This window comes from Equus caballus, chromosome 13, assembly GCF_041296265.1.
Source record: "Equus caballus isolate H_3958 breed thoroughbred chromosome 13, TB-T2T, whole genome shotgun sequence".
Classification (NCBI taxonomy): domain Eukaryota; kingdom Metazoa; phylum Chordata; class Mammalia; order Perissodactyla; family Equidae; genus Equus; species Equus caballus.
The window spans coordinates 50,459,758-50,486,472 of record NC_091696.1 but is presented as its reverse complement, the minus strand read 5'-3'; the positions used below and the strand labels follow the sequence as shown (position 1 = coordinate 50,486,472).

At 40.7% G+C, this 26,715-nt stretch overlaps 1 protein-coding gene across 2 annotated transcripts in view; it reads right to left on the bottom strand.

Annotated features, from left to right (window-relative positions):
- The window catches only part of CREBBP (CREB binding protein), a 131,050-nt gene that overhangs the window by 43,504 nt on the left and 60,831 nt on the right, over nt 1–26,715 (bottom strand). The window contains exons 4-8 of one of the 2 annotated variants that reach the window (XM_023616421.2): nt 12,847–13,087; nt 11,383–11,496; nt 3,481–3,723; nt 2,014–2,116; nt 1,535–1,681 (exon numbers count right to left, since the gene is read on the bottom strand). In XM_023616421.2, the coding sequence (XP_023472189.2) occupies nt 1,535–1,681; nt 2,014–2,116; nt 3,481–3,723; nt 11,383–11,496; nt 12,847–13,087 (848 nt within the window). The remainder of the gene's footprint in view (nt 1–1,534; nt 1,682–2,013; nt 2,117–3,480; nt 3,724–11,382; nt 11,497–12,846; nt 13,088–26,715) is intronic. The other variant, XM_023616423.2, reaches the window with a different exon arrangement.

The window sequence follows — 26,715 nt, the reverse complement described above, 5'->3', positions numbered from 1 at the left end:
AATCTCTCTCACCTAGCATATGAATACACAAATGAAGTCATTCTCTGGAGACAATAGTGACTTGTCAATTTATCTACAATTCAAACACACCAATATTTTGCTATTAACAATACAGTAGTCCCCCCTTATCCATATGTTCCAAGACCCTTAGTGAATGCCTGAAACGTCGGATAGTACCCAACTCCATATATACTACCTTTTCTCCTATACATACATTCTCTCTGGCATATCCAAATTGTCAGCATCACTACTCTTGCAGTTTGGGGCCATTATTAAGCAAAATACCAGGGTTACTTGAAGACAAGCACTGCGACACAGCAACAGTTGATCTCCTAGTCAAGATGTCTACTAGGCGACCTAAAAAGCGGGTAGTGTGTACAGTGTGGATACGCTGAATAAAGGAATGATTCACATCCGGGGTGGGAAGGAGCGAGATGGCGTAAAATTTCATCAGGCTACTCAGAACGGCATGCAATTTAAAACTTATGAATTGTTTATTTCTGGAATTTTTAATATTTTCAGACCACAGTTGACCATGGGTAACTGAAACCAGAGAAAGTGAAACCACAGATAAGGGGAGACTACTGTTAAGTGCTGCGACATCTCAAGAATAATATGATTTCAAATTCCTAATTTTTAAACTCTATTACAGAAAATTTTGATTAAAATAAAGAAGAGGGGCCGGCCCGGTGGCACAGCAGTTAAGTGCGCACATTCCGCTTCTCGGCGGCCCAGGGCTCGCTGGTTTGGATCCCGGGTGTGGACATGGCACCGCTTGGCAAGAGCCATGCTGTGGTAGGTGACCCATGTATAAAATAGAGGAAGATGGGCATGGACATTAGCTCAGGGCCAGTCTTCCTCAGCAAAAAGAGGAAGATTGGCAGATGTTAGCTCAGGGCTAATCTTCCCCCAAAATAAAAAAATTAATAAAATTAAAAAAATAAATAAATAAAATAAAATAAAGAAGAAAAAAAATTCCAAGGGAATTGAGTTGATTAACATCACTTTTAATTTAACTTAACTAGCTTGATAAAGTTAACTATTAACTTCCTGGATGTTAATTGATTGTTCGGCGGTACTCACACGCCAACTGTATTTACCAGGCCCCAATCTCCCTAATTCTCAAGGGTCTTCCACAACCATAATCTTGAGCCATTAAATAAGGCAAAGCTTTTGAGACAATCCCAGCCTCCTCATGTATCCCAGAGCTCAGAGGACAGACGGTCTGGCCAAACCAGGAATCTTGGCCTCTGCGGCACGGGTCAGTTCATGCCTCTCTTCAGGGTAGAGCCAGAGATGCTCTGACACCCCCCACTGGGGACACAGCGTCTGGGATTCTCTGGCCTGCTAGCAGTCTCTGTGACTTCCTAAACAAGCACATGACCTTCTTCAGGTGCTAGTGGTATTGGCACCTGGGCTCGGGGGAGCACTCAGGAATTCAATCAGACATATATGAAATCTCAAAACTGTCAAACTGTCACCAGCCACAAAATGTTCCTGTCTCATGTGAGTAATGGGTGAGGTGGGCACGTACAGTTTATGCACTAGATGGCTCCGCAGGTCCTGAGTGACATGTTCGTGCCAGCCTTTCCGAACACCCGTGCTGGAAGGAGGTGCCGCTGTAGGTATAGTGCTGAGGGTTCCAATGTTTCCAGAGTTTGAGCCATCATTCATCAGCGGGCTGAGGGAAGAACAAGAACACTTCATCCAGCTCCTGAAGTCACTCAAAAGTGCTTCAGTTAAGTAAGATTCTTCAACCGCATGTGACTTGTAAACAGAAGCCTGAGTCAGGAGAGCCAGGTGATGTATGGACTACACAAGTGCAATCATGTTTTATCTGCAGTCTGCTCCACATTTATAATTCAAAAAAAAAGCATTCCCCCCACCACCCTGCTTAAACCATTTTCTCTGCCGCAAGTTTAGAAAAAGAATCAGAGAGTTTTGTGTGATTCCCAGACCACTTTCATGTGCGACTGTCACTCAGATAGGAGCCGACTAAAACATGGGTCTTACTTTGTGGCCCCAAGGGAAGTTGGAAGAGCTGATTCTGAAATCAAATTTGGTGGCTGCTGATCTGTTGTTATCCCTCCTGCTGGAATGTTCATTGGGTTATTTCCTTTAAAGACAGAAAGAAAAGAAATCAACCAATTCCTAAATCATAATATACACATCAAAGTTCTGAAAACAGATAAGTCACCATACAAATAAGTGATTCTTATGAGTTATAATAATAAACAGTATGGCAGGAACTCTGGGAGTTGTATTCATGGAGGCTAGCTGTTAGCCTAAGTGTGCTATGTACTCTGTGGCTGTGGAAAAAATTAGAAATGATCCACTTGCAGCTTCAGATCTTGATTCTGACTTCATTAAATATCGTGCCCTAAACAACAAAGCTGATCTGTCACATATATTTGCGTCATCTTTTGTTTTTGGCTTTTTTTTGCATATAAGAAAGTAAAATCATAGAAATTAGGTGCAAGTGAAAAACTTTTATAAAAGGTCAATTTGTCTACAGTATTCATTTTAAAGTAAGAAAAAGGTGAGACTCAGAGAGGTTAACAGTCTTGTCCCAAATTATACTATCACTAGGGGTAAAGTTAGATTAGAACTCAAATCTTAGGACTCCAACCCAGTTTCCTGGCCAGTAGAAGCTAAATATACATTAGGGCAGCTGTTTTCCAAAAAGCAACAAATGAGATGCTTTTAACTGATCATTTTTAAGGTTAAAATACTTATTACTCTATCAGGAAAAGAAGAGAACTAGCACAACAACTTTGATTTGCTTGACAAACTGGTTGGCTTAAGCCTAAGATTAAAGGGCTGTGTCAATTTAAAGAAAAATATTTAGGAAACAATATGTAGGGATGGAAACAATATGCAAAAATTGTGGAGATATGTGAGCAAATGACCAAACACTGGCAAATAACGGGTTGAGATGACATTTAGAAATACTGATACATGGAGAAGGCTGAAACAGGAGAGATTTTCCGAGACTCCTGTTAACCTGCCCATATCTAGGCTGGTCACCTCCAGCTGTGTGGGGTAGCTCAAATCCAAGACATGCTAGGAATTGGCAGACTATCTACAAGTTCTCCATCAAATAAATGGTCTACTGAGAGTCAATGCAAGTGGTACAACCATAATTCTAGTTTGTGAGATTCTGCATTCTGACCCACAAGAGATGCCCTTTATGAAAACTGTCCAGACAGAAGTGGCACGGCAAGCAACAAAAATGTTGGTTCATTTACAAATGCTATTCTTTTTCTAAGCCTGTAACATATTCCTTGTATCCGACACTTTAGTCTTTTCCTGGAAGTTCTTTCACTGCAATCATTTAAAAGATATCATCACCATAATATATACATATATTAATTTGAATTTAAAGTAAAAACAATAACTGAAAACAGCCTTGGGTTCCAAGAAGACTTGTTACTCCCATCACTGCATTTGGACAAAGTTCTCGAGAGTTCCTTCACCTACCCAGGGGGTTGAGAGTCCTCATCTGCTGGTGAGTTTGTGGCTGTGCTGGTTGCTGGCCAGGAACCTGAGGCTGCAGCTGTGTCTGGGGCTGGTTCAGGTAGGGGAGTCCAAGAGCAGCATACGCTCGTTGCATGGAGCTGGGGTCTATGGGATTTGGGTTACTTAAAGAAGTGGCATTCTGTTGGCCTGTGCCAACAGAACCAATTGTGTTTTGAATTCCACTAGCTGGAGACCCCAGGATGGCTATAACAACAAACAAAAAGACAAACAAAAAGGTAAGTGAAATGGTTTAAAAACTACTGAGAAGCAAGTAAAATCTTATCAAAAGACCATCCCTGTATGTCACAAAGCATTAGAACGAGGCTACTGAGAAAGGCACTGTGCGGAGAGAAGGATCCTATTCTACTCATCTATTCTGCACAGTACAGTTGAGGAGAAAAAAAGCTAAAGAAAATTCAAGCTTCTATCTTAGAAAGCAACAGACCACAAAATCAGAGATCACTTAATAAAAGTTAATATGTGTTAAAGCCTAGAGACTCAAAAGAAGTCAGTTCCAGGGGAGTGGCAAACACATGGTAGTGGAAAGTGTTTTGATTCTTTGGGGGTCACCAGCCATCACTGAGACGAACTAAGGAGCGCCCCTCCTACTGCCGTCCCCTGAGCCCTTCACTGTTCACCTGTACAGGCACAGAGGATCAACAGAAGGAGCAGAGGTGATAATCAGGTGATGAGTTCTGTTACTTATTAATAAATCTATGATGTGATCTTCCAAATAACAAAATCACAATTCCTCGGAACTTATCCACACAATGACCACATTAATATCACATCTTTCTTTCCTAGCATTTCCTCCACAGGAGATCACCACGCTGAGCTCCCTGGCTGTGTAAAGCTATTCAAGAAATATCATGATCGACTGACTGATCTACTTGAAATAACGAATGAAGAGGGCTTGGCGATTCTGCAAGGATGTTCATTTATCCAGGTGCCACCCTACCTACCACTGATCTTAAGGAACTGATTCTGCCTCGTGCAGCCATCCTTAGCTTCCACCACCTGGCCTACTGGTGGCTTGCACGGCATTCCCTCCAGCTACCCCACATACCTGGCTAACCCTAGGAGACCAAAGGAAAATCTGTGGCAACATAAACAACCCGATTCTCAAGGACTTCAAAGTTAACTGAGAGATGACCCCAAACTTGCAACTCCTTGGTCAATTCAAGTTCAATTTATCCATCTCTCCAACTGTTTCTTCATCCATCCATCCATATGTTCTCATTTGGTGACCATTTACCATATGACAGAAGTTTCATATTGTACTATTTATTCTTAAGCGTTCCCTTCTTTCCAACTTTCCCCAAACTTTAGTCCTACTATAAACAGCAGCTTATAAAACTGATACTAAAACATAAGATCTTTGATACATAAAACACTATCACTAAGCTTTTCTTTCAAATTCAGACCATTATGTGTAACAGTAATATTCTCACATTCAGCCATCAGTGAAACTATAACATAAACAACTCAAATATTTATCAGAGTAACTTAATTAAACCAAAATGTGTAGAAAAAATCTTGGTAATTACACATTCCATACTATTAACTTTTCTAATAAGGATATTCAGATCTCAAACTCATTAACACTCATTAGACACAATTAGACACACCAAGCACCTCATTATTATAAATGAAAAGCAATTCCCAAGGTACACTTTATGACAAGTGTATAGCTGAAATCAGTCATGTACAATACCTATAAAAGTGTTTTTTCTAATAGTTAATACTCCCCAAAGCTTTAAACATGTGCCCATTGTACCTCTGAAACTGACATGTTAAATTTTCTGAAAGTACTATGATGTAGAAGGAAAGTAAAAATGGTAGGACAATTTATTTTTCTATCATCTTGTGGTATAAGAAGGAAGAGACCCAGACTACTTTTGATACACAGAGTGATCAACTGTGGAGAGGAATGTGAAGAAACAAGGTACCTCTGTTTCTGGGTAAAGATGTAATAGCTGGGCTTTAACTACGACTTCTTCCCATTGTATTCCATTTTCATCCACCCTTCCCCAAATGCCATCCTTTTAGCCAAAACGCCCCATCATAGGGCAAATGCCATTCCCAAGCCCAAGGCCCTTATGGGGTAGCCAGTCTCCCTCAGAAGCTGCACACATGGTCACTGTATTTTGCATTTGTGTTAAACGCATTTATTTCCTAAATGTAAAACATTACTATATTTTTTATTTTAAAAGAAAATATATCAGAAGACAAGCATTTGGAACTTGATATTTCTAACAATTCAAAGGAAAGGAAAACAAAGTACAAACAAACAAAAAAGGTCTCTGATATTTAAGTGTGGTCCAGTTTGAGTCCAAGTGATGCTATGAGATGACACAAATACCTCAGGGTAAGGGGGCACAGGCATTTGCTAGGAGTCACGCTGATGGAAAGGGGAGTTACCAGGTAAAAGTGACCACAAACTTAGTCTCATGAGCCCCAGATGTTCCCACCCCTCCGTGAGTGTTCTGATCTCTTGGGCTGCGGCCATTCTTCCCTGAATTCCCACAGCACCCACTGGCTCTCTGCTTCTCTTCGGGCATTTACACTTCACATGTTCACCCGCTCACTCCACAGACTGAGTGAGCGCAGACTGAGTGTGTGGCACTCTACTAGGCTCCAGGACATGGTGTGAGCACAAAGCCTGCACTCATGGAGCATAGGGTCTGTTGGGAGAGACAATGGATTAATCTAATAATCACCTAACGAATGTAAACCTGCAGTTCTTGACCCTGTATCAGAGAAAATCATGCTCATCTCATCTTTCCTGTCCATTCCCTGAAGGTGGACCAATGTGACTCATCTCGATTCTTCACCTGCTGCAGTGCCTAGTCCAGGGCCTCATAAAGTCTCTTGCAGAGTTCAGGTGGGCTGCAGCAGTCTAGCAGAGCAACTGGCATTCCTAAGGCCCTCCCAGCTGCAGCACTAAGTGCCTTCAGACTGGACAAAAAGTAAAGGAGCACTAAAAACAGCAATGCTCTATTCATCCGGCATCACGGAGAAGGAGGCTTTCTTCACTAATCAATTTTACACATTATTGATGTTTACCTCTTTAAATGTCAAAACCTCTTGCTCTTTTTGCCATTTTTACATCTTCTTTCCTTTCTGAGAGCTTAACTCTTTATGTTTCATACACAATCAATTGACTGTCATGCCACACAGTGTCTCAATACATCAGCATGGGGTCTTCTTTGCGTATCAGTTGGCATTTCTGCTACCAGCACATCTTCAAATCACCCCCCAACACCCCCGCTGCCCCACTACTCCCCTTGTGTTGCAGCTTAATCAGGAGCCCAACCCAGGAAATAAAAGGCCAAGTTGTACCATGGGCTCTTCCCAAGACTCACCTGTCACTTTTAACTCAGGTCCAAGGCAGTCCTTCCCCACTGAACATAAAGTTGTTCTACTTAATCCAGGGGCAGCATACGCTACAAACTTGCAACGTTCAATTCGCCAGAAACTTCAGTCCCCAATCATTCTCAATAAAACTGGACTCAATTTGGAAATCCAATGAAAACTGATGCAAATTAAACTCCGAAGCTTTATCAGGGTGGTGGGAGACACACCACAAAGCAGGCAAAGGAGCTACTATCTAGTCATCGTTGAGATTTCTACTGAAAGTCTCGTGCTGGAATTTACTCAGATGTGCAGAGTTCCTCCCACACCACAATGCCTCACAGGTGCTGTGTGCACCAGACCACCTTCCTTTCCAGCGTCTTCATGTGCACAGTGCAGCGCATGACAACAAAGGGGAGCACCAAAGCCCTGGTGCCAGGCCTCCCATCATAGCTACCACGGAGCAAGAAGAATGCACAAGCCCTCCAATAGGTTTTCTTCAGAAACCAGAGACTCGGGGCGGGGGGCAGGCAACAATGTGTCATCCAGAAGAGCAAGGACAAAGCTATTCCAATGAACTACATCACCAATGACTGTTTGGTACTTAAATCGGGCAAACAAGCCCACCACTCTTGTCCCTACAGCCATTTAGGTTCCACTGCCCCATGTGCTCCCCACCCCAACCAAAGTACGTCAAAAGAGGTGTCTGAGCATCTCTAAAGAGCTCTCAAGGGGAACAAGGGCCTGTCAACACACACTTATCGAACACCTATGCAGGCTACTCCACGAGGGGCAGTTTTCAGGAGGCAGATCTGGACTCAGTGTCATGAAGGAAGGCATTTCAAACAATCAGAGGTCCTAAAGTTGAACAAATAGCTAGGCCACGTAGTGAGGGCCAAGCTAGTGGAGGTATTCGAGCAATAGGCTGGAGAACTGCTGACTGAGACAGTCAACGGGCTCACGCCACAGCTCAGCCCAGGTCCAAGGCTGCCATGGGCAATGAGGAAGTTTGGCTCAGCACTGGGACTGACCCTGTAGTATTGCATTTTGACAGTCCTTGTGGGATGCTGAACTGGGAAACCCAAGGTTTCCCCCAGAGAATGACTCAAACCTTCTTAGCAGCTCCAGGACGGATACGCAGCCCTTCAAGGCATCCAGAGCAGTGCAACTCAGCCGCTAACATGCATACCAATCACCTGGGAATTTGTTAAAACGCAGATTGTAATACAGGAAGTCTGGGATGGGGCCCAAGTTTCTGCATTTCTAACAAGCAATCTGGGACTGCCTGTGCAGCTGGTCTGAGGACTACACTTTGAACAGCACGACCCTCACTGATGAGAAAACAGGAGTTCAAACAGAGAATTGAGTCACGGATCCAAAGAGCTCCAGTCCCCTATGCCACCCTGTGCACTGGAGTTTACTGGGAGTCAGATGCCACGACTAACATTTAGATATATACCTTGAAAAATCCTAATTATTCAATAAAATCTGAGTATCTCTATAAGGGATAGACACCTTGACATTAGTGATGACAGAATCTCTAGAAAACAACTCAAAGAAAAATCAAACAAAATCTCATCATAGCCCAAAAAGGTAACCAACGGTCTGGGTTTCATTTCAAAGACCATCAGATTAGCTCCACAGGTGATTCCCTCAGGTTCTCTCAATAGACACCAATGAGAGAAGTTAGTGGGATGTGTGCATCTGTGGGACACCCTGCCCAGAAAGCTCAGCCTCAATGGGTAGGGGGCACACGCTCCTCAAGCAGGCACCAGTAGGTCTCAGACAGCCCCCAGGGGTCTTCACCACCTTGGTGCTGCAAACAGTCCCTCTCTCTCTGAATCACCTTGCTTGCACAGGAACTCTGAGTCCTGTCAGATCCGTGTCCTCGTAGGCATGTCAGCTGTGCTGACACTGTTCGTGCTGTCTAGAATGTTCCTCCATTGTTATTTTATTGAAATTGGACTCCATCAAGCCCTACCCTCCAGTACACTCTGATCCTCTCCTCAAAGATTGCTGATACTACTGACATCATTTTCAATGCAGATATTCTGACCCTGGAACCTGACCTTAAGCTATAGGAGGGTCAGATCCACATTTCTTTTCTATTGGCTGACCTCAGTGTTCACACGTGATAAGCAAATTTGCTTTAGGAGAGGAGAAACAACAACAAACATTTACAGAAAAGACATTCCTGAAACTTTCTCACTCATCATATCAAATGCTTCTACACTCACAAACCACAGGGCTAGAGCCAGAAGACCACACTCAAAGCTGAAACTTAACTTGAGAAGCATTTAAAAAATTTTAAATAAGTGCTTTCATTTCTTTCACGAAAAATTACCAAACCTTGCACAAAGTTAATCTAAATATTCCCGTGACTTTATAAATTCACCCTGGTAACACCTTACGTTATGACTAGTAGAAACACTGCGGTTTACCACTTCAGAGAGCACGCACTGGATCGATTGTCACACCAGTTAGGCAGTTATAAGGATGTTTAAAAAAAAAAAACCACATACATTTCTTTTTTTTTTGAAACAAAAACCACATAAGTGTTTCTTAAAAAGAGAAATCACAAAAGTTTACAATTGTCATGGCAATATATACCAAAAACAAAAGGTCCCAGAAGGCCACACCCCCAAATTAAAAGCTCAGAAGGAAGTCTTAACTCATTATTCATGGAATCAATACCGTACAACTACAAACTCGGCAATGAGTATTTTGGCACTTAAAAGCCTATTATTGGGGCCAACGCGGTGCCATAGTGGTTAAGTTTGCATGCTCTGCTTCAGCGGTCCAGGGTTCACCAGTTTGGTTCCCAGGCATGGACCTACACAATGCTAGTCAAGCCATGCTGTGGCGGCGTCCCACATACAAAATAGAGGAAGACTGGCACAGATGTTAGCTCAGTGACAATCTTCCTCAAGCAAAAAGAGGAAGACTGGCAACAGATGTTAGCTCAGTGCCAATCTTCTTCACCAAAAAAAAAAAAAAAAGCCTATTATTAAAATGCATCCTAAAACACAGATTATAACCATCACAATATACTAGCTAAAAAAAAGTTTTACACGAACTTGGAGGGAAAACAGACTATTCCACTAGAACTACTATCCAAAGATTCCTAGAACTTCACTTTATATAAGAGATGTCCTGGAAAATTGCATTAATTCAAATTTTGGTCAACCAAATAGAAATTTAACTGACTTAAGGAAAGCGACTTTTAAAGGAAACTCAGTATGAGTTAGGGAGGGAGGGAGGGAGGATAACAGGCCCATGACCCTGGAATGTCTCTCCTATGTGAGGTGGACACTCTGCTGTGCAGAGTTGGCTTGATAGGTGCCCTCTGAGGAGGGAGGGGAGCTGGACTTAAAGGAAAAGCACATGAGCTAGCCCTGGCACTCTACTCCATGACTACTAGGAAAAACGTGCTTTTCCATCTTTCCCTGCCACTCAGAAACAATCAGAAAGAAAAACAGCATATTTTCTCCAGACAGCAGTGGGGTCTTGAGGAAGATGACCAAGAAGAATGAGAGTAATGAACAGGTAACCACAAACAGGAGAGGGTGGCAAGATGGCAGAGACAAGATGGAGAAAGATGAGGAAGACTGCGCTGTGCTGGAAGTCACAGGGAACAGCGCCAGCCGAGAGGTGACATGAGATCAAAGGGCATGTCCTATCTGTCCAAACTGACAGTCACATCCAAAGACCACAGTTTTACCTCTGAAATGACAGAAAAGGATTTAAAATTAGGAAGAGATGCTCATCCTTTCATGGTTCTGACGCCTACAGGGAGGCCTCCTGAGTAGGGATCACTGCTTAACCGATCAGGTAAGGGCCACACCGATGACTTGAAGACAACAAACAATGGGAATGAGCAGGATGTGGCCGGCCAGTCCTGGGGCAGAGACTCTCAATCTGTTCTGAATACACTGTTAGTTATGCAAAATAGGTTTGGGAACTGCATCTCCATGGAGGAGGGAAAATCTCCCAAATGTCTACCTGTGGGATTTTACACTGACCTGGACTGACTCTTCTCTAACACGGAGTCCTCAGAACTTACTTTAGGATAAGGGGTTTCTAATTCCAAAAGAATTGTGCCCTCTCTTTCCCCCGTCCCCCTCAAGTCACCACCATTATGGTGACATGACATTCACTCAGATACTGAGTATCTGCCAAGAAACAAGAAGAGTCGTCACGCCGGCTCTTTGATCAAAGTGACCCTCCTCTTTTGCACCGCTCCACTGCTGCCAATTCTAGTGTGTGTGTGCGGGAGGGCGGGGAACGAAATTCCAAAATGATCACGTCCACTGAGCACATTGAGAATCTGTCAACTGGCTAAGCTTAGCTTCGTCCTCATGTCACTGTACGTCTCCATCTTCATATCTTTGCTCACCACTCTACTTTGTGGTTAGTAATTTCTGCCCTGCTTCCTACCTACTCTGTATTCTCTTTAGAAATAGCTTATTTTCTCATCTCCAAGCTTCTCTACCCCCAGTGCTCACTTACTTTGTTGGTTTCGCTTGTCACTGGCATTTTTCAAAGGGAGGCAAACAGGACAGTCATGTCGTGTGCAGTTCTTCCAATGAGAGATGATTTGTCGTGAAGATGCACAATGGGCAACTATGACCAGAAAAACAACGAGATGTTATTTTTCTATCCAAATCGTCACACTTTCAATTACACCTAAATTATAATGCCAGATTCCAAAAGAAAATGCTAACAAGTGTAACCATAACACAGTACAGGCAGTCCTCAACTTACAAACAGGCTGTTTTCCAAAAAGTTTGTAAGTCGACTGTTGAGAATTCCAAACAAAAACTTCCCGTAGAAGCAATGTTATGAATGATGGTGATTAAGGTTCAGCCCACAAGACAAAAACAAAACAAAAACTATTTGCCCTAAAATACTAAATAACTGGAATGAAAGGGAAAATAATAATTCCATAATGTCACTATTTAAAATAAAAATTTTACATAATGTTTAAGGATGAAACCATCTAAATACTATAGTTGAAGAAATATAGACAGAGAAGCAAATGAGAAGTCTGTGGAGACTCTGAAGGGGACCCCAGGCACTTTCTGAAGCACTTGAGAGGGTACTTGAACGTGGTTACTCTCATTCTTTATCTTCACTTCCATCCTAAGGTGTGGTGATTTCTTTCTAAAGGTCTTGCATGACCTTCCTCTGCTTCTCCATCAGGAGCAGGGTTATGCTGGGGACTCACAAATGTCACAAAGGGAGAGGGGGAGATCAGGGAGAGAGTCTCCCCAAGGTTTAGAAGCACAAGCAAGAAGAGAAGGAAAGAGGATAAAGATTAAAGGAAAGTAGAAAGAAAGTGTTAGAAGAAGAAACACTTCCATCCGTAGAATCGAGGTGTGCGCCAGAGAAGAGGGAGAAGGGTGGTGATTCACCACGTGACGCGCCTGATTCACCCCTTCCTCAAGGGGGAGGAAGGAGGAGGCAGGGATGATACGGTGCGCACAGCTCCCCATGTCATGGACAGTCACCAGGGCAACTTTGCTGGTACCCTGATTAGCCTCAAGATGAAAGGGGGGAGGAGCAAGACAGTGAGCTCCTGGCCGCCTGAACACATGAAACAATAAGACAGATGCTCTAGGTTTAGAGAAGGGTATGGGTGTGCATTTGCATGTCCTAGGTTGCCCAAAAGAAAACCATGATCCAGACACTTAGGATGAAGACAGTGCTCAAGAAGTGACAAATATCTTCCATGACAGAGTAAGGAAGAAAAGAACTAATGCAGGGCACAGCCTCACCCAGTAGAAGTTCACAGAACATTGTAAAACCAAACTGCCTTTCTCCTCAGCAGGTAAGCGTCTCAGTGGCATCTGACTGGCTGTAGTGTGGGCATGTAGGTTGGGAAACCTTAATTAACAAGAGATCTGCCTAAGAGTAATAAAGACCAATTTCATCCTAAGCTCTGCCACTGGGATTTCAGAAAACAGCACTTACCTTGACAGGCTTTCCCAGCCTGACAATGTGTCATGTGATTCAAAACATTCTTCATGGTTCGACAATGTGGGAGAGAGCAGGCCCGAACCTCTCCGTTTGCTTGTTCTCGTCTCTGACACTTATGAGCGTGAAGCAGTAGAACCAGCTGCTGCTGTATCAGTTTGCGTTTTTCAGGATCTGCAGTGGGGCCCGTTGCAATTGCTTGTGTGGGTACTATTCCCACTGCTGTTTGCATCTGAGACTAAAATAAAACAAATTAATAAAAATATTTTAATAAGCTTTCAGAGTTCCAATTCATGTTCATTAATTAGTTTTCAAACTAATGCTAGAGCTGATGGATAATATCGGCCACAGAGAGAAGACAGCTGCTGTGGATCTTTAATTTATCAGGGACTTCAAGGAAGATCCAGAAGCACAGAAATAAACCAACTCAGAAGCAAGGCTGATTAAAGTCTACTCATGTATGATTATCTTGGAGCAAGAAAATGATCCTTATTCTTAACTACAGTAACCAAAATCCAACTCACTCTACAACACATACAAGTGCAGGAAAAGCCGTGTATTACATCGGGTTGAGCCATATGAACCTGCTGCTTTTGTAGGCCCAAATGGCCAAACATTGGCTAAAAAGACTGCCGAGACCTGATCAACCACAACCGGCTGCAAAGTATCTGATGGAGCAGGAGAATCGGAGCCACCCTTTGGATTTCACTATCTCGTGAGCAGGACAACACTTGCAGCACTCATTACCTCTCCTGAAAGAATAATACGACACTCATCCTTAACACGACCATCCAGCACAAGTGTTAATGCTTATGAAATGCTTTCCCTCCCATTAAAATTTCCAGTCAGACATCTGACAACAACTTTTTCAAAAAGTATTTGATGATCCGCTAAAGATACAGAAATAGAGTTTCCTTGCTTCCACCTTTTCAAACATAACAAGTGAGACAACAATACCTCTTAACTACAAAGAAAACGGAAAAGGAGACCTGTGGAGTCTTATTCTTTACAAACTACCAACACTCTTCAGAAAAACTCACTAAAGAAACTTATGAAATAAGAGAGATGTAATGTTCCTAATGTGCAGTAATGTACTCCATGGTTCAAAGACTTCTAACCTTCCCTAAACTCTGACACTCGAACACTCCCCACTTGACTTCACCACACCCACTGCCCCCTCTAAAGTACACCACCACTCGGGCTCTTCAAATGAAGAATCAAAGCTGTATCCTTGCACTTAGGAGAAAACTATAAAAATATTTCTTAATGAACCAAAGCTCATTTTTAAAAAGTTAAAGGGTTTTCTGTCTTGGTTTCATCTTTACGAGAACTCAGAGAATAAGCGTGCAGGAAAGCTGCATGGCTTCGCTCACAAGCACAACTCCTGGAAGCAAAAGGAAAGTTCTCAGCGAGAGGCAGAGCATCCTGACTGGAGAAGGACTTAACTCCTAAGAGAAAACAGCCTTGTCTCCTTACGTTGACTTTTCCCTGATTATAAAAGTAAAATATGCATGCTGCAGAAAATCTGGAAAGCAAAAGAACTACTACGGAAATAACAGCTGAAATCTTAATTTCCAGGAGTCTACTATTAAAGTGTTGATAGGTTTTTCTTCTTTCAGTCATTTTTTCTATGTACATGCACATGTATGCACCATAATCACTAATCTTCTACCATATCCTGGCATCTACTCCAGGGTCCGTCCCATACTATAAGTTGTCTTAGACATATCACAGTAGGATTTGTAATGAATAAATGGCTGTTCATTTATCCAATCCTCCATTGCTGTAATACACTGTATCTCCCTTTTTCTTGCAATTTAAAATAAAGCCTTGGACTCAATAAACAAACAGCCTTGGACTATGCCCCTAGCAGCATTCAGTATCAATGTTAAAAGTCTCCTCCTGAATCAGCTTATTCCTATGGACTAGAAAGTCCAACCAGAAATCAGTAGGAATGGAGATACGGAAGAATGTGAGAAATGTAAGATGACCCTTATTTAGGTCTCTTTCTTTCTCACATACAAAAATTTCAAACACCATTATCACACCTAACAAAATGAACAATAATTCTTTAACATTCGCTGATACCTAGTCTATATACAAATTTCTCTAGTTGCCCAAAAACCATCTTTTAGAGCTGGTTTGCACAAATCAGGACCCAATTAAGGCCCACATCCTACATTTGGTTGTTGTTTTTAAGGTTCTTCACCTACTGCCACCATCCCCCTTTATTTTCTCATGACAGTGACTTGTTGAAGAGACCAAGCCAGCTGTCCCCCTGCTGTTTCTTAAAATACGGAAATGCTATGTACAAAAAAAAAAAAAAAAATCACACAATAATCAGGTAAAAATTCTAACCTTACAATTATTATAAACAGATTGTTTTTAAGTTACTGAAAATTAACACACTGTTTCTCATTTGGGATGTTCTTCATAGCACCTTTGGAACTAGACCATATGTTGAAACTTTCACATGCAGAAATAGCGTAGCTGGAAACTCCACGGCACATTCAAAGCTTAGTCTATTATTTGTCTATCTGTAGACACTGAATGAGCTCTACATTGTTTACATGTGTCTCAAAAGCAAATCAGAGAGTCAAGCCAAGTCAACAGCAAAATGGAACAGAACATGTCTATCTCACGTCCCTATGCTTGGCCCTCCCCATATAACTCCATATACTTGTACAGGGCTAGTCCAGTGTGCAAAATTCTTACAAACTCAGGTAGTGTTTAATTTCCTCCTCCTCTCAGATTGGTGTTCAATGAGATGAAAGGGCCTGAAATCCATGTAGGAAGCATCCTTCAGACTCTACCAATTTCTGTACTCAGTCTCCAGACTGTGTCCAGACAGGCACAGAGAATAGAATGAAAGTGCTTAGACAAGAACCTCCCTTTAATCATACAGAAGAAAAACTGCCGTGTTGTAAATTTCCCCCGAAGTAATGTATAAATTTTATGCAATTTTGTTTGTTTTTGCAATAACCAAGAAAATTCTGAAAAACAGTTAAGAATAAAGGAGGAAATCTATCTTGCTAGATACCAAAACTATAAAGCTATAGATTTCTTTACACAGATCCAGAAGAAGACACATGTACACGTGAAATTAGTGCATCATAAAGGTGGTGTTTCAAATTGGAGGGTAGTGGTGGCAATCTTTGATCCCTATAGCACCTTAAAATATAAAAATAAATTCTAGACGAATTAAAGTGAATAAAAAATAGATTAAAATGGATAAAAATATTAGAAAAAAGTAGTATTCTCAGAATGAGGATAAGAAAAACTTAAGACATAAGAGAAAAGTTTAAAAAGTGGAAAACTGAGGGAAAAATGGTTGTCTCTGAGAAGTAGAAATACTGAGCCAAAAGACAGGACCTGTTTTTTTTCTTTATTGTGGTCATATTAGCTTATAACGTAGTGAAATTTCAGTCGTTATTACTTGTCATACAACATATCAGTATGCCCCTTCACCCCTTGTGCCCACCCTCCACCCCGATTCCCCCAGTAGCCACTAATTTGTTCTTTGTCCCTAAGTTTGCTTATCTTCCACATGAGTGAAATCATATGGTGTTTGTCTTTCTCTGTCTGGCTTATTTCGCTTAACATAATGCCCGCAAGGTCCATCCATGTGGTTGCAAATGGGACAATTTTGTCTTTATTATGGCTGAGTAGTATTCCATTGTATATATCCAATCATCAGCCAGTGGGCACTTGGGTTGCTCCCATGTCTTGGCTATTGTGAATAATGCTGCAGTGAACACAGGGGTGCCTAAGTCTCTTTGAACTGTTGACTTCAAGTTCTTTGGGTAAATACCCAGTAGTGGGATAGCTGGGTCATACGGTATTTCTATTTTTAATTTTTTGAGAAATCTCCATATTGTTTTCGACAGTGGCTGTACCAGTTTGCATTCCCACCAGCAAGGGATGAGGGTTCCCTTTTCTCCACAGCCTCTCCAATATTTATTGTTTTTTGTCTTGGTGATTACAGCTATTCTAATGGGCGTAAGATGACATCTAAGTGTAGTTTTGATTTGCATTTCCCTGATGATTAGTGATGTTGAGCATCTTTTCACGTGCCTATTGGCCACCTGTACATCTTCTTTGGAAAAATGTCTGTTCATATCCTCTGTCCACTTTTTGACTGGGTTGTTTGGTTTTTTGTAGTTCATTTGTGTGAGTTCTTTATGTATTATGGAGATTAACCCCTTCTCGGATATATGATTTGCAAATATTTTCTCTGAGTTGGTGGGTTATTTTTTCATTCTGATCTTAGTTTCCTTTGCCTTCCAGAAGCTCTTTAGTCTGATTAAGTCTCATTAGTTTTTGTTTCCCTTGTCTGAGTGGACATGGTATTTGAAAAGATCCTTTTAAGTCTGATGTCAAAGAGTGTATTGCCTATATTTTCTTCCAGAAGTTTTATGGTTTCAGGTCTTACCTTCAAGTCTTCGGTCCATTTTGAGTCTATTTTTGTGCACGGGGAAAGATAATGGTCTACTTTCATTCTTTTGCATGTGGCTGTCCAGTTTTCCCAGCACCATTTATTGATGAGGCTTTCTTTTCTCCATTGTATGTTCTTGGCTCCTTTGTCAAAGATTATTCTGAGCTTTCAATTCTGTTCCATTGATCTGCGTGTCTGTTCTTGTTCCAGTACCATGCTGTTTTGATTACTATAGCTTTGTAATAAATTTTGAAGTCAGCGACTGCAACGCCACCAGCTTTGTTCTTGTTTCTCACAATTGCTTTGGCTATTCGGGGTCTTTTGTTGCCCCATATGACTTTTAAGATTCTTGTTCTATTTCTGTGAAGAGTGTCACTGGGATTCTGATGGGGATTGCGTTGAATCTGCAAATTGCTTTAGGCAGTATGGACATTTTAACTATGTTTATTCTTCCAATCATTGCATGGAATATCTTTCCATTTCTTTATGTCATTATTGATTTCTTTCAGTAATGTCTTACAGTTTTCTTTGTATAGGTCTTTCAACTCCTTGGTTAAACTTATTCCTAGATACTTTATTCTTTTTGTTGCAATTGTAAAGGGGATTGTGTTCTTGAGTTCTTGTTCTGTTAGTTCGTTATTAGAGTATAGAAATGCTACTGATTTTTGTAAGTTGACTTTGTACCCTACAACTTTGCTGTAGTTGTTGATTATTTCTAATAATTTTCTGATGGATTCTTTAGGGTTTTCTATATATAAAATCAGGTTATCTGCAAACAGTGAGAGTTTCACTTCTTCAGTGCCTATTTGGATTCCTTTTATTGCTTTTTCTTGCCTAATTGCTCTGGCCAAAACCTGTAGTACTATGTTGAATAAGAGTGGTGGCAGTGGGCACGCTTGTCTTGTTCCTGTCCTCAGAGGGATGGCATTCACTTTTTCCCCATTGAGTATGATGTTGGCAGTGGGTTTGTCATATGCGGCCTTTATCATGTTGAGGTACTTTCCTTCTATACCCATTTTATTGAGAGTTTTTATCATGAATGGATGCTGGATCTTGTCAAATGCTTTCTCTGTATCTGTGGAGATTACCACGTGGTTTTTCTTCCTCATTTTGTCAATGTGGTGTATCATGTTGACTGATTTGTGGATGTTGAACCATCCCTGTGTCCCTGGTATGAATCCCACTTGATCATGGTGTGATCTTTTTAATGTATTACTGTATTCAGTTTGCCAATATTTTGTTGAGGATTTTTGCATCTATGTTCATCAGCGAGTACTGGCCTGTAATTTTCCTTCTTTGTGTTGTCCTCATCTGACTTTGGTATCAGGGTGACGCTGGCCTTGTAGAATGTGTTAGAAATATTTGTCTTCCTCACTTTTTGGAATAGTTTGAGAAGAATAGGTAATAAATCTTCTTTGAAGGTTTGGTAGACTTCTCCTGAGAAGCTGTCTGGTCTTGAACTTTTATTTTGGGGGAGGTTTATGATTACTGTTTCAATCTCTTTACTTGTGACTGGTCTACTCAGACTCTGTATTTCTTCTTGATTCAGTTTTGGGAGGTTGTAAGAGTCTAAGAATTCATCCATTTCTTCTAGACTGTCAGTTTGTTGGCATATAGTTTTTCATAACATTCTCTTATAATCTTTTCTATTTCTGTGGTATCTGTTGTAATTTCTCCCCTTTCATTTCTAATTTTATTTTTTTGAGCCTTCTCTCTTTTTTCCTTAGTGAGTCCAGCTAAGGGTATGTCAATTTTTTTTTTTTGTTTATCTTTTCCAAGAACCAGCTCCTTGTTTCATTGATCCTTTCTACAGTATTTCTGTTTCAATTTCATTTATTTCTGCTCTAGTTTTTATTATTTCCCTCCTTCTGCTGAGTTTGGGCTTTGTTTGTTCTTCTTTTTCTAATTTTGTTAGGTATAGTTGAAGATTGTTTATTTGAGCTTTTTCTTGTTTGTTAATGTGGGCCTGTATTGCTATAAACTGCATTCTTAGGACCACTTTTGCTGTATCCCATATGTGTTGGTATGGTGTGTTTCGTTCTCATTTGTCTCCAAGTATTTTTTGATTTCTCCTTTTATTTCTTTGATGACCCATTGGTTGTTCAGTAGCACGTCGCTCAGTCTCCACATTTTTGTTCCTTTCCCTGCTTTTTTCTTGTAGTTGATTTCTAGTTTCATAGCATTATGGTTAGAGAAGATAGTAGGTATGATTTCAATCTTCTTAAATTTATTGATGTTTGCCTGTTTCCCAATATACAGTCTATCCTTGAGAATGTTCCATGTGCACTTGAGAAGAATGTATACTCGGCTGTTTTTAGACAGAGTACCCTATATATATCTATTAAGTTCATCTGGTCCAGTTTTTCATTTAATTCCACTATCTTGTTGTTGACTTTTTGTCCGGATGATCTATCCATTGAGGTAAGTGGGGTGTTGAGGTCCCCTACTATTATTGTGTTGTTGGTAATATCTCCTTTTAGGTTTGATAATAGTTGCTTTATGTACTTTGGTGCTCCTGTGTTGGGTATATACATGTTTATAAGTGGATGTCTTCTTCATGGAGAGTCTCTTTTATCATTATACACTGCCCCTCTATGTCTCTCTTTACCTGTTTTATCTTGGAGTTTACTTTGTCTGATATAAATATGGCAACACCTACTTTATTTTGTTTGCCATTAGCTTGGAGTATCGTCTTCCATCCCTTCACTCTGAGCCTGTGTTTGTCTTTAGAGCCGAGATGTGTTTCCTGGAGGCAGCATATTGTTGGGTCTTGTTCTTTAATCCATCCTGCCATTCTGTGTCTTTTGATTGGAGAATTCAGTCTATCTACATTTACAGTGATTGCTGATATATGAGGGCTTAATAGTGCCATCTTATTGCACATTTTCCAGTTCTTCTGCGTAAGGATAGGACCATTCTCAATGCTCCTGATATATGTTGCCAAGTTGTTTTCCAGAAAGGTTGTGGCACTTCTTATTATACAAAGAGCTCTTAGGGAAAAAAATTAAAAATAAAAGATACTGCTGCACTAAAAAGTTGGGCAAAAAAAGGTACAGATACCACACAAAAGAAATACAAATAAACAACAAATATTAAAAATGTTCTACAAATTGGTGCCAAGACAACTCAATGGAGGGAAGAATAGTCTTTTCAACTAACAGCAATGAAAAGGACAGGACAACTGGATATACATAAGCAAAAGAATGAAGGTGGACCCATTCTCTATGTCATACTCAAAATTAGCTCAAAATGAATCAAAGACCTAAATATGACAGCCAAAACTATAAACTCTTAAAAAAACTTAGAAGTAAATCTTCATGACTTTGGATTATGTCACCAAAAGCACAAACAGCAATAACGAAAAAGATAAATTTGGGGCAAGCCTGGTGGCGTAGTGGTTAAGTTTGCATACTCCAGTTTGGTGGTCTGGGGCTCACTGGTTTGGATCCCAGGTGCAGCTCTATACACCACTCATCAAGCCATGCTTTGGTGGCTTCCCACATACAAAATAGAGGAAGATTGGCAACAGATGTTAGCTCAGGGCCAATCTTCCTCATCAAAAAAAAAAAAAAAAAAAAGGATAAATCGGACCTCATTAAAATTAAAAACTGTTTCAAGAAAGTGAAAGACAATCCAAATAATGGGAGAAAACATTTGAAAATCATGGATGTGACAGGGCACTTGTATCTAAAACATACAAAGAACTCTCACAGATAAAAAGACAAATAATCTAATTAAAAGTGGGCAAAGGATCTAAACAGACATTTTCCCAAAGATATACAAATGGGTAATAAGCACACGAAAAGATGCTCAACACCTTTAGCCATTAGGGAAATGCAAATGAGAACCACAAGCATATACTATTTCACACCCACCAGGATAGTTACAAATCAAAAAACAAAACAAAACAAAAAACCAGACAGTAACAAGTGTTAATGAGCATGCCAAAAAGCTGGAATCCTTATACACTACTGGTGGGAAGATTCCAAATAGTGCAGCCACTTCAGAAAACAGTCTGGCAGTCCCTCAAAAGGTTAAACTTAGAGTTACCACATGACCCAGCAATTCCACTCCTAAGTATACACCAAAGGGAACTGAAAACATATGTTCACACCAAAGTGTGTACACAAATGTTCACAGCAGTATTATTCATAATAGCCAAAAAGCAGGAAAAACTCAAATGTCCATCAACTAATGAACGGATGGACAAAATGTGATATATCCAAAATGGAATATTCTTCAATCATAAAAAGGAAGTAGTGATACATGCTACAACATGGATGAACTTTGAAAACATTATGCTAAGTCAAAACAGCCAGTCACAAAAGACCACATATTGTAATTCCATTTCTACGACATGTCAGAATAGGTAAATCCATAGGGGCAGAAAATAGATGGGAGGCTGCTTCCAGCTGGGGGCTCACGTGAAATGGGGAATACTGCTAACGGTACAGGGTTTCTTTTTGGGGTGATGAAAACATTCTAAAATTGACTGTGGTGATGGTTGCACAATACACTAAATATGACTGAATCGTGCATTTTAAAGAGGGGACTTGTATGGTAGATGAATTATACCTCAATAAAGCTGTTTTTTAAAAAAGTTCTACCTCACTAATCATCAAAGAAATGAAATTAAAAGAAAGAGGCATTTTCCACCTAACAATATGACCAAGATAAAAACATAATAACTGGTATTGATGAGGGTGTAGAGAAACAGCAATTTACACATACTTTGATGATAACGTAATTTATTGTTACTTTGGAAAGAAACAAGTATCAAAAAGAAAAACACATTTCTTTTGATCTGATAGTTCCACTTCTTAAAGTAACCGGGCTAGGGTGCTAAAATGTGTGCACAAAGACAAGCAGTGCACCTTGATTAAATTACAGAAAACCATAAACTCCTAAATGTCTATCAAAGGTGAACTAATTAAGTGAATTATGGCTTCAGATCTAATGAAATAATATGCAGCCATGAAAAATAAAGCAGACCTCAAATGACTCCAGTCACAGCCGTGTGAAGCAGAAGAACAGCCCAGCCGAGCCCTGCCCAAATTCCTGACCCACAAAAAACTGTGACAAAGCAATTGTTGTTTGAGGCTAATAATAATAATAACAACAACAATAACAGAGCTTTATGCTTTCATGAAAAGTTGCCTATAACATATTAAGGTAAAAAAGAAAGCTACAGAATAGTACCAAAAGGTCATTCGGTTTCTCCTTATTAACTTTGTATGTTTGCACCTGTTCTTAGAAAAACCCTGTTAAGATTATCTGGTAGTCAGTTATGTCTGGGCAGGGGTGGGATCATCTTAATAGCTGCCTGAATGTTTTACAACAAGCATCCACTATTTTTATAACCAAAAAACATTCTACTTTGGGGGAAAAAAAAATCAGAAGAATCAGCAGAAAACAATGAAGAATTAAACAGAAAAAATAAAATTGTAAAGATACTAGAAGGTAATTAAGATGAATATTTTGTAATGCAAAGGGTAAACAGCCTTCCTCAAAAAAAAAAAAAGTAAAGCAACGGTTCCTAACCAATCCCCAGCAAAACCTCCTCAATTCAGATTCCCTGTGCCTCCCACCCAGAGACTATGACTCACAAATCTGGGGTGGAGCCAGAAGCATTTTTATCTGTCAAAGTTCCACAGGGTGTGCTTTATATTTTTTCCCGATTTCCCAAAATGAATGTGTATGTATTTTCACAGTGAGAATAAAATGAAATATCTAAGAGAATAAGGCCCACAGGTGATTCTGAGGCAGGGATGGGCCATGCCATAAAGGGAAGCATGAGAGGCCAGACCACAGAAAACTTACAATCTCTCCAGGACCAAAACCACTAGGAACAAACATAAAGGCAATCAACAAACCAGGAAAAAATATTTGAAACACAAAAGACAAAGCAAATAATGATGCAGGTATCATTTCTTCTCCTCCTCTTGGCCAGTCTTTATTTCTCAAGTCCTTCATGACAGGTTCTGTGTTTAGTGCCCAATGAGCAGCAGTTCATGTGAGACCCAATCTCCAAGGGAGGAACTAACTCACGGCAGCCTGCCTTACAGGAGAAGTAATTGAGGCCCAGAGGGATGCACCTTGCCCAGGTGGTGCACTTGAGTGGTGGTAAAGCTGGGGGTCTCACAGCAAAGTCCCCACCCTTAACCTCTCTGCCGACCAGATGCTTGTTGTTAAAACACTCAAGCAATTATAAACATAATCTCACCCCTGCCCACAGATAACTGACAACTTTACTTTATAAAGTGCTATAAGAGAATCTGACAGAAAAATTGGCAAAGGATAGGAACGGAACAACTCAAAGGGGCTGGCCCCGTGGCCGAGTGGTTAAGTTCGCGTGCTCCGCTGCAGGCGGCCCAGGGTTTCATTGGTTCAAATCCTGGGCGCGGACATGACACTGCTCATCAAACCACGCTGAGGTAGCATCCCGCATGCCACAACTAGAAGGACCCACAACAAAGAAAATATAACTATGTACCAGTGGGGCTTTGGGGAGAAAAAGGAAAAAAATAAACTCAAAAAAGAAATGCATATGTCTCTAAACACGCGCACTTTAATTCTTACCAGTAATCAAAAAAATGAAAATCAATATAATGAGACACTATTTTCTCCTATCAAAGGACAGATAACCCCCGGCCTTGGGAGCACCGTTTAATACTGGTGACCTGGCATGTGGCTTTTGTTGGAAGGCAGTATAACAGTATCCATCAAAAGCCTTAAAAATACATGCAATATGCATTTCTGGAACTTGAATCAGCTCACATGCCATTCCTAATCATGGAAAGAGGAGGTTAGCACGGTGTGGGAGTCACACTGGGTCAGTCATGACCGCCCCCCCCTCCCCTGACATGTTAACATTTTGAGCCATGAGTAACAGCAGGTGAGCACAAAGTACGTGGACCCAGCAGCTGCGGAGAGTACATCTCACTGCCCCCACTCCAGTCTCCGCTAGATTTGGCCACATGCTCTTTGCATGTATAACGTGTCATCTTAAGTCAACCACCCTTCACACCTCTGTCCATCAAAAGACCTTGAAAGACAAACTTTCCATATTTACTCTGGTATTCCTTAATTTTTTAAGGAATCTAACGTTATTTTTATTAGGATTGTTATTGTTACATAGATTTGAGTAATCAGCACCAACTGCATTTTTCTACATGCCCTGTATTTCTAGCCTAAGGATATAATCACAGATTTGCACAGGGAATACGTATACTCAAGTTTATCCTGGCATTCTTCCTAGAAAAATAAGTTATTTTCCATTAAGTGTCCAAGCATAGGTTATGATGTCTGCAAAGGACTCTGTGGTACAAACAGTAAGAAGCAGAAACTGACCAAGACAGAATGGAGGATGAAGGTGCTTCTTCCCGCCACACAACCACTGCTCCACATCCACACCGGGCAGGGATTCTGGGAGATGGCCCTTTAGATCAACCTGGTCCAAACCTTCCACATCACCGATGGGGTCTAGACCCACACCCCTCTGACATCCTTCCCTTGGTCCACCTGGAAACTTTACTTGTCCCCAGTCTCCAATTGAAGTCAGAAAATAACACCAAAGTGAACATCAGGTGGGACAGTGGATTGCTCTGCAATATTTGCTTGTTTTGATTCTCCCAGAAGGACCCTAGAACAGCTGGGTACACAAAGCTTTGACGTCATAAAATAAAGAAAATGCCCATTAAATGCACACAGCTATCAAACTGGGAAGAAGTGATAATCACCTTTGAGATGATACAGATCAACTGGTAAGAAACAGAACATAACTGTTTAGATAGACTGAATCATGTTTCATGTGTTTTCTTCTTTTTCCTTGGTGTTTATTGATTTAAAAAAAAATAAGATTATCTTACAATATAAGATTTAAAGTCAATACGAAAACAACTTAAAATAAGCATGCTGTCCATGATTTCTAAGCAATCTTCCAAATCAGAAACACTGTGATTTTACGGCAGAAAACAAATGGCTAATTCAATGGGCGAGCCATACGGCAAAGAAAGCCAGGACAGACAAGTGGACAGACCCTCTATTCTCTCCCCTGCCCCAAGGTCACTCCTTCTAAAATGCGGAGTCAGTCTCCCAAGGTGGGGTGAGTGGTTACCTGCACAAGGACACCCTCAAAGATACAACCAAGGTGACAGGGTGACCAGACCAGCAGGTCTCAACTGAGTTAAAGGGTCTTGAACAGCATCAGGCCCATTCACCGAATGACCAGTTCACAAGAATTACCAATTTACTAAGAACTTTAAGGAATATTCTTCTTGAATATCGTCAATATATATAAACATATTCTTCAAGAATATTTATTACAGTAAATTTTTTCTTTTTCTTTTTTCCCTCCCCAAATCCCCCAAGCACATAGTTGTGTATTTTAGTTGTGGGTCCTTCTAGTTGTGGCATGTGGGACGCTGCCTGAGCATGGCCCAACAAGTGGTGCGATGTTCGTGCCGAGGATCCGAACTGACGAAACCCTGGGCCGTTGAAGCAGAGCGCATGAACCTAACCACTCGGCCATGGGGCTGGCCCCTATTACAGTAAGTTTTTGATAACTTGGCAAATTAATCATTTGACTGACACATTGGTTTTCGGTGGCTAGTTGTTAGTAGGTATATGGCACAACTTGTTGACACATGAAGAACCTTCCTACCTGGTCTCTACTTTAAATGAAGTGAAGGAGCGGAATGTCTCTGGAGATAACTGACGCTTCCACCTAGACGGTTTCACGGAAGAAAGGGCTATACCAATCAGATACTAGAAAAGATACTGTTGGTTAATGGAAACCCATAATGGAAAGAAACTTGAATGACCTTGATTGAGTACTTGCAATACCTATGGTGATGCCTGATATCAAACGACTTTGTTAATTTTTCTCAATTTACAGTTTCCTGATATTTGCAACATATCATATTTTCTGCTAAGGCTATGTTTCCCAGCTGATATTTATTACCAAAACAAAAGAGGATGAGTTTAAACAGTAGAAAGGATTTATACAGCTACTAATAAGAATTTTAGACTAAAAGACTAATACAAATTTTCTCAGAGATCCTCAAGATACAGGTGGAGGCAGTAAGATAAGAGTAACAGATGTAAACTCCTAAAAATACACCAACACCCTGATTACTAACAATTATGGACAAACACTCACTTCCTAATCCTTTCCCATGTTTTCCAATTCAATTACTGAGGCACAATTCATAGCCACGGAGTGATTTCCTACAGACACTGCTCTGGTGGTGAAGAGTTGACATGAACTCGTTCCTGTCAGAACGACAGAAGTGCTCTCACTAGTCCTGGGGTGGAGGAAGTAGCAGACAACCAGTGATCTTAAATGCCCGCTTGTGAAGTACAAGGAGCCAGTGTACAATGCTATGGGAACGTGAACATCTCTGCAGCGAACCTCTTGGTTCATGAGGCTT